Source organism: Periplaneta americana, chromosome 16 (assembly GCF_040183065.1).
Source record: "Periplaneta americana isolate PAMFEO1 chromosome 16, P.americana_PAMFEO1_priV1, whole genome shotgun sequence".
Lineage (NCBI taxonomy): Eukaryota > Metazoa > Arthropoda > Insecta > Blattodea > Blattidae > Periplaneta > Periplaneta americana.
This window is the reverse complement of record NC_091132.1, coordinates 182081364-182094061: the sequence shown is the minus strand read 5'-3', so window position 1 is coordinate 182094061 and position 12698 is coordinate 182081364. Positions and strand designations below refer to the sequence as shown.

Here is a 12698-nt window from a genome sequence, read left to right as displayed (position 1 = left end):
TCATTTATAACACATTAAAAACTAGAACTAACCTGCTATATTCACCCGCAGTGCAGTATTGCTGGCGTCAGTGAATCGTACGCACAGCTCAAAGAAACTCAACGATCCATCGTGAATACAAACGCTTCCATTCAACAGTTGCTCCAGCCATCTTAAATAGTACAAATCACTGTGAGTGGCGTAATATGGACATGTGAAAGTGTATGTAGTATCTGTTGGCTTTGGCTCTTTGGCTTCAAGTACAGATCGTCCAAGCATGGCATTTAGAAGGTTGTAGTTCATAGATTTTAGAAATTTCATCTTCATCAATAACCTGCAGCAAACACACAGTTTATTAAGAAATATTTCCCTTATAAATAAAATAGTAAAATATTGGACTGCAGCATCAATAAACCATTTTATTCAAACTCTAAAAAGAAAAGTACTGTAATCTCTAAGTTCAAAATACATTTAGGAAAGAAACTTCATCGTTATTTCAGAGTTCCAAATTTAAATTTCGTATACCGGTACCAATCCTTTATCTTTTTTTTAGTTAAAAATAAAAGAAATGTAAGAATTAATGAAAACCCGGAAATGAATGAGTAAGAATGATCGATAGTCATAAGATTTAATAAGAAATAATTATACAAATAGGTTTTATTAAATATGAATGATTATGCTTGTCCTGTGTTATAGATATAGAATCGTGTAATGAAGAAAAAATCAAGTGTTGCAGTAAAGAGAAATTGGAGGCAAGCCAGCATCTCTTTATAATGAATAGATATACAGAAACAAAAATTCCAGATAAAATAGCTAAAATAAGAAGTAAAAGAAAGGAGTTATTAAATGATAGTAAAGTTACGGGATTAACAAACAAATTCAAATTTGGCAGATACGCATTTTCAAGACTCCTGATAATAACATTTTGGCCTTAGCAATTTTTCTTATTTCTAATAGGTTTGAAGAAATGTCAAAAGAATACTATGAAATTAAATTAAGAAATGAAGGCTTGCCAACTAGAGAGGGCTTATACGAACTGTATAAATATTTCTGTTGTGAAAGAGGAATGAAAGATACTAGAATAATGAATGATTTATATAATTATACTGGCTGCACATTGTAGAGTTAAACGATAATTACAACTTAGGCAAGTAAATAAGTAAATATTAAGGTTTACAATAAACTAGAGTGATTGAATCTTGCACTAAAACTAGACGTAAGTGCAGGATAAGACAACATAAATTGAATATTTAAATTATAGAAATAGCATTATAAAATTGTATATTTATTGTATCAAATTTCTGTTTAGAGATTACTTTTAATTATTCAGTGTATGTACTATATTTGTGAACTATTAATACATATAAAAAATATATAAATATACCGGTACCAATGGTAGTGGTAGTGGTAGTGGTGGTGGTGGTGGTGGTGGTGGTGGCAATCGCGATGGTGGATTGATTTTAATATTTGCACGAAACCATTACAATTCATTAGCTAAGAGCTTCTTAATTTCATTTTAATACAATATTGTAATGACATCGCATTACGATGTTATATTTATACAGAGCTCTAGTCTGATCGAAAATCGACCTTTGACGTGCTCAGTAAGAGGATTTGCAGACAATAGAAAATACCTAAAGTCATGCACCATCCCGTTGACGGTCTTTTCTTCTGTCTTGTTCTGGCTGTGTAATTTCCGATTTCTCCCCTTCAAGATTTTTATAAGTTCTTTCAATGGAATGGCGATAAACGGAGTTGAACAAGTGACCTACTGGCTTGGAGCTCATAGTCCCAAATCCCCCTGCAAAGATGTGTGCTCGCATATCTTTTAATTGTTTATTCTCCTTTTATCCTTATTTGACAGATTAACTGACTGATTGACCGATCGATCGATCGATTGATCGACGACTTCACTAACCTAAGCACAGTTTTTCTGGTTTTGTTAGGTTTCAGTAGCAATGGCGGTGTATTCTGTGAAATATGGCTTTATCTAGGATACGTTAGGAAGAGACTACAAGAAAAGTGCAAAAAATAACATAGCTAGGCCTACACTGGCAATCAAAGATAACTAATCGATAGTAATCGATAATTTATGTAAGTGTGGCTTCTTTACTTATTACTTCTATGAATAGATGGCGAGATAACTGTCAGTATAGCCAATAGTATATAAATATACCCGCATTATAAAATGTTAAATTTCATTCTCCTCTAATGATTGTAAGAAAAGCCACTAGATTTAGCTTGAAACCGCTGATAATGTCAATTATGATAATAATTGTTATATACTTAATCTACATCAACATTTTCCCAAATACTTTTTCACCTGTCCCAATAATAGGGTTACCTATTGCGAACTAGCGAACTATTTTGAAGTTTGTCAATTGTTTATATCTTTGGTTCTGACTTATTCCATTGTTAGAAAATTCGCTTAGATGATCAGAAAATTGGAGGTCAGATATCTTTGAACACAAGTGTAGATACTAGTAAGTATTCTGTACATAAGTAGATGAACAATTCCATTACTACAAGGTCAATCCTGGATCAAAAGAGGAAGAAAACTCGGTATATCGTTACAAGGGAAAAATTGGATGCTATCGAAGTATTCATTAGGAAAGTCCTTTGATCTCTTTCACAGGAAATGGATAGTCTATATAAATTCATACAGTGACAGAGTAAAGATGAAAGACAGTTTTCTAAGACGACTTAACAAATTACAAGCAGCAAATGCGTGTATTTAGTCAATGCAAATGTGCTTGATAATAAATTAATTAGTGATCATCGAGATCGCCAGATTTAATACCGTGCGAATTTTACCTGTGGGGTAAACTGGACGACAGAGTCTACAAATGAAATCCTACAATCTAGAAGACCTTCCAATCAGTCAATAAAATATTTACAAAGCATGCACTGAGGCATAGGGACAGAATTTCCAGCAACATTTTATGAAATAGGATAAGCTCAAAATGTATGTGATGTATTCACTGACAATACGAAAGTTTCCTTTGTTATCTAATGGTTATTCGTCAGGTGCACAAACTCGCATTTTGTTTAGACTGCATACAGGTTTCTTGCATTACAGTTTTATATATATATATATATATATATATATATATATATATATATAATAAAATAACTAGACTATAGAGGGTGTAAGGGGTATACATGCAAATATTTCGATATTTAAGAGAAATAGGGAGGAAAATTTTCTGCCCTACCTGACTTATGCATGGACAACCTTTACACCGCTACGTCTCTTTCAGTGCGTTCTTGTAGGGGAACAAAGTTAATCCCCGCGCAGAGCAATCTGCTCGTGGAGAGCACTTGTCTGTACAGGTTTGAATATGCACCACTGATTTAAGCTATAAAAATAAACCTAATCTTTTCTCAAGGTAACACAATGCATGCACTATCCACTACATAATCTTTCAAAGAGAAACCATCAGCTAATTGAGATACCGAGTATGACTGGATTCATGTTGATAAACAGATTTTTTTCGAACTCACTACTTTTAAATTTACTATAATTCGTAAAGCGTTGTGTTCACGAATTTTCATATCTGATGAATATATATATATATATATATATATATATATATATATATATATATACATACATATAATAAGAAGAAGACCGCACACGGTATTAAAATATGCAAAAATAGGTATAATGCTTCTTACCCACACTCTTTTTCTGATATCTTTCTCGACTTAAAAAACAAGCTTTTGAGAGAAACTCCTGCAAGTTGCACAAAAAATTTTTGACAATGTACTTTGTGCATACATGAGGTTCCTTCAAAAAATGGTGCACTTGAAATTACTTGTATCCAGTCTTGGATCTCCATGGAATCACTCATTCGCATAAAAATTTTACTTAGGCTCTCCACTTGAATAAAACCAAGCTCCATGTCCTTGATCATTAGTCTTTTCAGGTTGACAGATTTATCAACTGAAACAAAGATGAAAGCAAATGTGATTACATCTACCACTAATACTTTCAATATGATTAATATTCACAAGGCTGTATTATAATTTTATTAAGGTTATAAAAAGTATTAAAATAAGCCCAAATTAAACAGAGTATTTCATTATGATTATATCACAGTCTACTATATACAGTCGCGAAGCTCAATATGTAGTAAAAATGCAAACATGGGTAGTTGCCCACCACTAGGATCGCTACTATCGCCTCATCATCGCAGATCTCTCTCCTAGTAGACGACAAAATATGTTACACTTTCGTTGTATTCTTTTGGAAAAATTAACACCTTCCTTCCATTATTGAAATATTAAATGCATAAAGTTAATTTATTATTTTAATGAAGTAATTCCACCATAAACTCGAAGATACCTGCAAGAAATAGGTTAATATTATTTTTGTTTGTGCAAAACGAACTGAAATTTACTATAATCGCTTCACTCATTCAAGATTATAGCGATAATTAACTATGAAACCAATAAATATTAATTTTCATTTCCCTTTACAACAATAATAATGGAAATATGAATTAATGGAGTGACTTACGTGTACCGGTACTTGTAGTGTAGGCTTACGTAGTTAACAAAGTGGGATGAGGTTAAGCAATAATAATCACACCAGAATTGGAAATAAAACGTGATCAATACATTTTATTGTAACAGACTTTTTCTACGTCTCTAGTAAAGTAACAAATAAAAATAACAACAAAATTAACAGCTATAATTAAAAACATATCCTTTGAAAAAAAAAAGTAGGCCTAAGCAATAATAATCCCATCAGAATTGAAAATAAAACGTGATCAATAAATTTCATTAAAACAAACTTAATTTTTCTACGTCTCTAGTAAAATATTATTATTCCAATTATTGTATTTCAGCCATTAACATTTTCATTATAACCAATAACGAACATTTCACAAGCATCAATGTGAAACACGCAACGAGCTAGCACTCGATGGAAATACGACACAGTCCAAAGTCGACCGTGGACAGTCTATTGTTTCTAGTTGCTAACCGCCTGGAGCGCTTTATCACGAGATTTGCAAAAAATCACCTCAAGCTTCGCGACTGTATATAGTAGACTGTGATTATATATGTACTTACACAGAGTGGAAGTAAATAGTCCTGCAGATTGAAAGGGACGATAGGATACACTTAAATGAATAGAAAACCTACATTACGTTTTGTGGTAAAATTCACAGTTAATTAGAAAATTGAGTTGGAAGTTTCAGCAGTCTGGCAACATCGCCGCCTCTTTCTTCTCGTAATACAGATGTAAGAGGTCAACGAACTCAGGTCTGTGTGCATTAGTGAACTAACGTCCCGTCTCCCTTCCTGGCTATAATATTGCTAGCTATAGTCCCATCGAACAGTGGCTTCAAATTAGTGGTTTTTAAATCAAATTTACACGAAAACCGTCCATTCTATTGAAATATGTCAGAGGGATGCATTATTCTTTATTAGATTTTCTATCGATATAGACAGAAATCATGGTTCTACTCGCAGTAATTACCGAATAAGAGGATGTTAAACATTTGGAGGGGGGAAACAATTTTTTTGTTTTTGACAAAACTATGGACTTTCCCACCAATATGGTATTACATTTTTTTTGTTACATACAATATGAGCTATTCGCTCTGAAAATCTGCAGGGTTATTTCACCCTGTATAGTTTAAATATACAAAACATAATATTTATTAAGTTATGTAATGATTAGACCTCGGATTTTAGGTTTTATGCCTATTTTTTCCTGAAGGAATAAATAAAAACCAATGATGTAGGTAGCCTGCACGTTTCATGAAAAGTTACACCACCTGACAGAATTTAACTGTGCCTAAAAATGCCTATTATATCCATTAATATATATTTTGTGTTTTTTGAGCTGAAGCACTGACCCACTTTATTACTGGTTCACTGGAACCTTTAATAAATTCAGAATATGAAATTTGTACCAAGTTTATTTCTCCCTTTATTTTTAAAGCAACCACATCCTTAAGTCAACCAATTCCCTTTAAACCTTATAACCTTTAGTTAAACAACCTCATAATATTTTAAACAATTAAACAACCAAAGTATACCAAATTACATCTCTTAACGACGTTAAAATTGACAACAATATCTTAGATTTAAACAATGACTGTTAAATTAGAATTCAGTCTTTTAGGATTTCCTTTATCTCATACCTCAACACAATTGACACATGATCCTCAATCAATCATAATCTATATGAACCATTTCGGCATACAGACTTCCGATGTAGCGTCATTCCAGCCTAGCAGAATCCTGTATACAATCACCAATCTCTAACCATTGGTTGAATATCTTGTTACCAAGCCATATCAAAGCCTCTTTCAATCTGAGCTGACGGCTCCGACCGTCCTCAACTCATCGCCCCGCCTTCACAATTCAGGTGGGGGCGAAATACGATCGACGCATGCACATAGAAACAATAAATCGTCAGAATCTGCTACATCGAAAGTCCTTTTCTGAACATACATACCTATTAAAAGATCATAAAGAAACACCAGTGATACAGAGCCTAAAATTGCCAAAATTAAATATTTCCGGAGATGTGAACAGTCGATCATGTCTTTTTTTCATTATCCAGGAGACGTTGGTGAGCATATGCGCATGTCCGAGACACGCACTCACCAGTACACACCTCAATCCGCCGACTACTTCCAACGAGTAGAGATGTCTCTTCTAACTCGTTGACTATTTCTGACCATTCCAGACTTGTGTCAAAAGTTTGTTGGAACGTCCAAACTGAAGTACTTGTTTCCGGTTCAGAACTGGTTTGGAGTGTGTTGGAACGCCTTTTCTGTACTGCACATGCTCACGATAGTTATAATACGTACGGTTCCTGACTGTTGTTGGAACGAACCTATTGTTAACCTATGCCATCGTTGTGCGCTGTAGCTGCACTCAAATTATAAATGGATCTCTCAATATAAAGAACATGGAAACCGATCAATAGATCCATCTCGCGATTGAAATGATAGGAACTTGGTGTATATGTCAATACACCAAAAGAGTACAGTGGAAATCTACTGAATTTCTATGACAACTTGATATACTATCGTAGGACTGCTATGTGTCAACATTTTCATACCTTTGTTGTTTATTTTCAGCGAATACGATGAAAGTAGAACATTTAGTTATTGACCTCTAATACTAAAAAAAAACTGAGTGGTGTCTTACATAGTTACACAATTATAATACATTCCATTACTCACCAATGTGTGACAACAGCGTCATTAAATGTTTGGGTTTACAGGGTGGGATGGAAATTTCTACTGCATTTGGACAGCATTCAGAAAATAAAATCTCAGCGTCTTCCAGTGACATATCTAAAGCTGTTTTTATCATGCTGGCCTTCAAAGACCGAATGGATCTCCAATTCCTCCGTATAACTTCTGCCCATCTTGTACACACTGTCAACATAATTATTAAATATAATTTATTACACGTCATGATTAGGCTATATAAAGACAATTAATATGAAAGAAATAGGCTAATAGTATGAAGAATTGTTACACACCTGTTAATGTTAACGTTTTAAATACGGTATCTGATCTGTTATTGTGGACCACCCTTCCAGGTACAGAATTGAAACCTTGTAGATTTGCATGTTTTCATTAAACACTAAAATGTGAGTGTGTCTGTTTGTGAGATTTAGGATGCAATGACATTTAAATTATCTCGATCACTAATATTTTTCCAAAGTCAGGGTTACATTAACTTTTCTGTTTATGTCACTTTTCATTTACATTAAATACAAAATGTCCAATTTATCTTGACCATCCTACATAACTTTGTACGCAAAAATCAAATGAAAAACAGTTTCGTACAAAAGGTGTACAACTGACAGGGCGGCATCCTTGTAGAGTTATTTATTAATGAGATATGACTACTACCATTATTTTTTTAAATGGCACTATATTATTCAGTATTTCAATTCAGCTCGTCAAGACATGTATCACAGTGGGTCATTCTAATAAACAAAAAGTTTGGTGCGTACAAAGAAAGTGGTTTGACTTCAAGTTGGTGTAAACAACACGTAATTTAGGCCTACATTGCGGATATCCAGGGTCACGCAACCCATTCCACGTAGCTTTTGTTTACAGTAAACACATTTATTTATTTACGTATTTACTTATTTATGTATTCACTTATTTACGTATTCACTTATTTACGTATTTACTTATTTACGTACTTATTTATTTACTTACTCTTATTTATTTATTTGATTTATTTTGCTAATAATTGTAACATAAAATATAATATAAACAGAACAAACTTTAGCTCGCCCCTGAAAAAGTAGAACTTATACTCAGAGGCGGATTCCTGAATTGAAAATTAAGGAGTATATAATAAAATTTGTCTTATGTCTACTACGAAATAAGAATATATAAATTTAAATTTACAATTTTTCATTATTTATAATATCCATACATAACTTTTTACATTGAATACTAGACCTATTAGAATTGACAAGATTAGGGTATTTAAATATAAATTTGTTATATATTCTTGGGTCTAAATTACTACTATGATTAAATTCTGTAGCAGTGTTGCATTTTGGTTCAAACAATCTTAAAGAATTTATACCTTTTGTTTCATAACTATGAGAATACAATTCAAATTATTTCGATTTTTATGTATGAATTTTATTAATACAATATAATAAATCTGTCTTATTTTAAGAACATTAAAATCTAAAAACAATTTTTGAGGTGGAAAATCAATAGGTTTATGAAGACATATTTTAATTATTTTCTTCTTAATAAATATAGTAGATTAAAATTGGTTTTAAGAAAGCTACCCCATCCTATAATTCCATACATAATTATCGATTGAATTAAAGTTAAGTTAGGTATATTGTGTGTAATAAACTTATTGACAAGCAATTCCTCAATAAAACGAAATAATATATTGTTTTATGTAATTTATTACAAAGATAATTAATGTGTTGGTTCCATTTTAAATGATTGTCAAAAATTATGCCTAAATATTTAACTTCAGAGGACTCCTTAATAATCGGACATTTACACAATATCAAATGTAGCACAGAAGACAGTGTTCAGCGGAATAAAACCAAAGCTACGTGTAATGGGTTATGCGAGCCTGAGTATCATCTGCAATGCACTACGTATTGTTTACACCATCTTAAAGTCAACGACTTCATATTGTGCACAGGAACCATGCCGTCAAGACATCAATAACGTTCTGTTTATCAGAGTGGCCCACTGTGATACATTTTTGAAACGGTATTGACGAGCTTAATTGAAATATTGAATAGCAAATACACAGTGTCATTTAAAAAAACAATTAATAAATAACGATACAAGGTTGTCTCTCCATCAATATTATTTCCTCCTTTCAGTTATACACCTTCTGTATGAAACAATTTTTCATTTGGTGCTTGCGTACGAAGTTGTTTAGGGTGGTCAAGCGACAGAAAAGAACACTAGAGACAGCAGCTGAATAATGGAGATGACCAATAAACAAATATAAATATTAACTATTATGTTCAAATTGCATATCTACAGCCGGTGTGCTACTTTTACATTAAATAACATCGCAAATAGCAGAATTATCAGATACCTCGTTTCTTTCTCCAGTTATGGTAAATGAAGACCATTCCCTTCGACTTACTGGAGTGACAGTGTGAAAAATTCAATATCTAAAATGGAATTCTCAAAGGCAAAATCATTAGCGGGTTAATTACTGGGCTAACCTAGACAATGGCCTACGACTGCGGGCTTTGTAAGGCCCGCACAATAAGAGTTCCGTAATTGCGGGAAATTTTGGGATCATATTCAATTGAATTCAAATTTAAACAATCAAGCAACAGGGAGAAATAAATAATAACTATAAAACTAAGTAGTAGTTTTTCTTTTTTCATTTAAAATGCATTACTGTTGATGATTCGTAATTAATTTACTAGTTTTATTTGATAAAGTAACACATTCCATTTCCACACAGTTTTGAAGTTACGATCAAGCACATTCATAATAGTTTTAATGAAGGATATACGAGTATAGGTCTAATGATGCAGGAATCGTTGGGTGGCTGCCTTTGGTTTCAATATGGCATTACTTAATTCCAGTGTTTTGCCGCTCAGAATGGCATTTTCGTTTTATTTATTCTTATTATTAGCTAATTTGTGCAACCCTGATGTGTCAAATCAATGACACTGTATGTAATTATAACTGTACTTAGTTAACTGTAGTAAATGAAAGGCATTTTCACTGTAACAAAGTGAACTTTCACATACCTTTTGAGCATGTCAAGCTATCTCGTAAATTTATGTAATTAAAAATTTCTAAAAGACAGTATTCATCCAGTAAACAAATATTTTCTATTTCTGCCACTTGTTTTTGTGACTGAGGTGCCTCTTCCATCTCTGGCGGATCCATTTCTTCTTCATGAACATCTAGGGAAGAGAAAGAAGCAGAACGGTAGTCATTTGTTGCACGCCGTCTACACGCACTCGCATATAGATATACGGAGTGTTTCGTAACATGTAGGATCTATTTCATCGGTAGAAAGGGGACAAAAACATTTTAAGAAGTTCATATACACATTTACCTACATGTTCTTGTTGCAGAGTTAAACCCAACTGAACTTTATATGTACACTATCTCTCGACCTGTTTACTCTTGTTTACTAGCTACGATTTGGCTGGCCTGCACGTTCTCCTGACCTAAATCCATTGGACTTTTATTTGTGAACCCACCTAAAAACAGTTGTTTATTCAGAACCTATTCACAACACTGACATATTTTGTCAGCGTAACCAAGACAGCTGCCAACTTAACAGACATACACTTAATGTTTATGTTTTAAAGAATACAGCAGAATACAACACGATGACTGTAGGCTTGCATTCAGGCTGAAGTAACCCTTTTTAGTACTTCTTGTAACCGTAAGGTGTTCCACATTACTGATGTACAAACATGATTATAACGTGGAACCAAAATCAAATAGGACAAATGTTTATATGAACATTTTGTATTGTTTTTTGTGTCTCTTGTCCACAGATGAAGTGGGTCCCACATGATACGGCACACTATATATATATATATATATATATATATACATATACATATATACAGTGACATTTTATTTTTACTTCAATTTTTATTGTACCAGAGTTTTTGTATGTACTTCACTCCCACCCCTTCTACTAATGAAGTTCAACCGTCCTGCACAAAGATCCAAGACCTCATATACAGGCATAGTAGCCTTACGGTCATAGTAAACAGTACGTTCCAAAAATATGTTCGCGTTTTCCAGTGACGAAAGAGCTTTCAATAGTGAATCATTTTCGCACAGGTACTGTCGTCCATTTGCCTACGTCGTATCCCGGTTTCCCCCACCAGCTTTTATTCGCCAGCTAGTGGCTAGGCTGTCTTAGCTCTTTTGTGAGAACATTAATTTCTGTTAGGAATTGGACGTCTACGTAATATTATACAACTGTTTAAAACAACTTAAATAAAAGGGCCTCCTTAAGTAATTAACTGTCACGTGATCTCCTCCCTTTCTACGACCCTACGACATAACCACTTGGACGGACAGTAGATAGTATGTCTGAGTAATTTTATCCTTTCGGATCGGGCAGAAGTGAAGATTGAATTTACAGTACGTAAGGTACTCTTTCATAGAATAAGTACAGAATTATTTCAACATGAGTTACTAGTTACGAAGGACGAAACTGGTAATTGGGATTAGGTACAATAGTCTATAGTGTGATAATATGCACATTACAACTGAAGCCTATATCGAAATGAACGGCCACCATTTTCGAAAATGTGTTTAAATATCCATATTATGATTATTTTTCAATTTAACTTTATTCTCTATACTGTACGCTAATGTGCTGTAGACAGTATAATACACACTGCATAATGAATACGTCCGAATGGATAGCTCAGTTCGTGAGTAAAAACACTCATTGTTAATACTATACTGTATTTTGATTAAACAAAAACCTAATGAAAGTGATCAAACTCAAAGGCGCGATAATTCCTAGTTTACGTAAATGGATGAACTACTTTTCTTCCCTCCTATACCTAGTAAAGTGATTTGTTTGTATATTACGCCAGTATCATCGAACTCCAGTTGTGGAAGGGGGTAGCAAACGGTGTTGATCCAAAGGTATAGCCAGGTTAATATGAAAAATGTTAGTAAAAATAAAATGATGTCCCTGTACAATATACAGAATATACATATACAGTATATGTACATATAGGCCTACACATACACACAGAGACATAATACAGTAGTATTACCAATACTCACAAATTTTTAACCGGTTCTTCTGTATGGTTGTGAAACTTGGACTCTCACTTTGAGAGAGGAACAGAGATTAAGGGTGTTTGAGAGTAAGGTTCTTAGGAAAATATTTGGGGCTAAGAGGGATGAAGTTACAGGAGAATGGAGAAAGTTACACAACGCAGAGCTGCACGCATTGTATTCTTCACCTGACATAATTAGGAACATAAAATACAGACGTTTGAGATGGGCAGGGCATGTAGCACGTATGGGCGAATCCAGAAATGCATATAGAGTGTTAGTTGGAAGGCCGGAGGGAAAAAGACCTTTGGGGAGGCCGAGACGTAGGTGGGAAGATAATATTAAAATGGATTTGAGGGAGGTGGGATATGATGGTAGAGACTGGATTAATCTAGCTCAGGATAGGGACCAATGGCGGGCTTATGTGAGGGCGGCAATGAACCT

At 33.6% G+C, this 12698-nt stretch overlaps 1 protein-coding gene across 1 annotated transcript in view; it reads right to left on the bottom strand.

Moving 5' to 3' along the window:
* LOC138692175 (F-box and leucine-rich repeat protein 13-like) overlaps nucleotides 1–12698 on the bottom strand; it is a 35719-nt gene that overhangs the window by 12254 nt on the left and 10767 nt on the right. Inside the window, exons 4-7 of the mRNA XM_069815226.1 lie at nucleotides 10235–10393; nucleotides 7191–7388; nucleotides 3658–3925; nucleotides 33–313 (exon numbers count right to left, since the gene is read on the bottom strand). Of these exons, the coding sequence (XP_069671327.1) occupies nucleotides 33–313; nucleotides 3658–3925; nucleotides 7191–7388; nucleotides 10235–10393 (906 nt within the window). The remainder of the gene's footprint in view (nucleotides 1–32; nucleotides 314–3657; nucleotides 3926–7190; nucleotides 7389–10234; nucleotides 10394–12698) is intronic.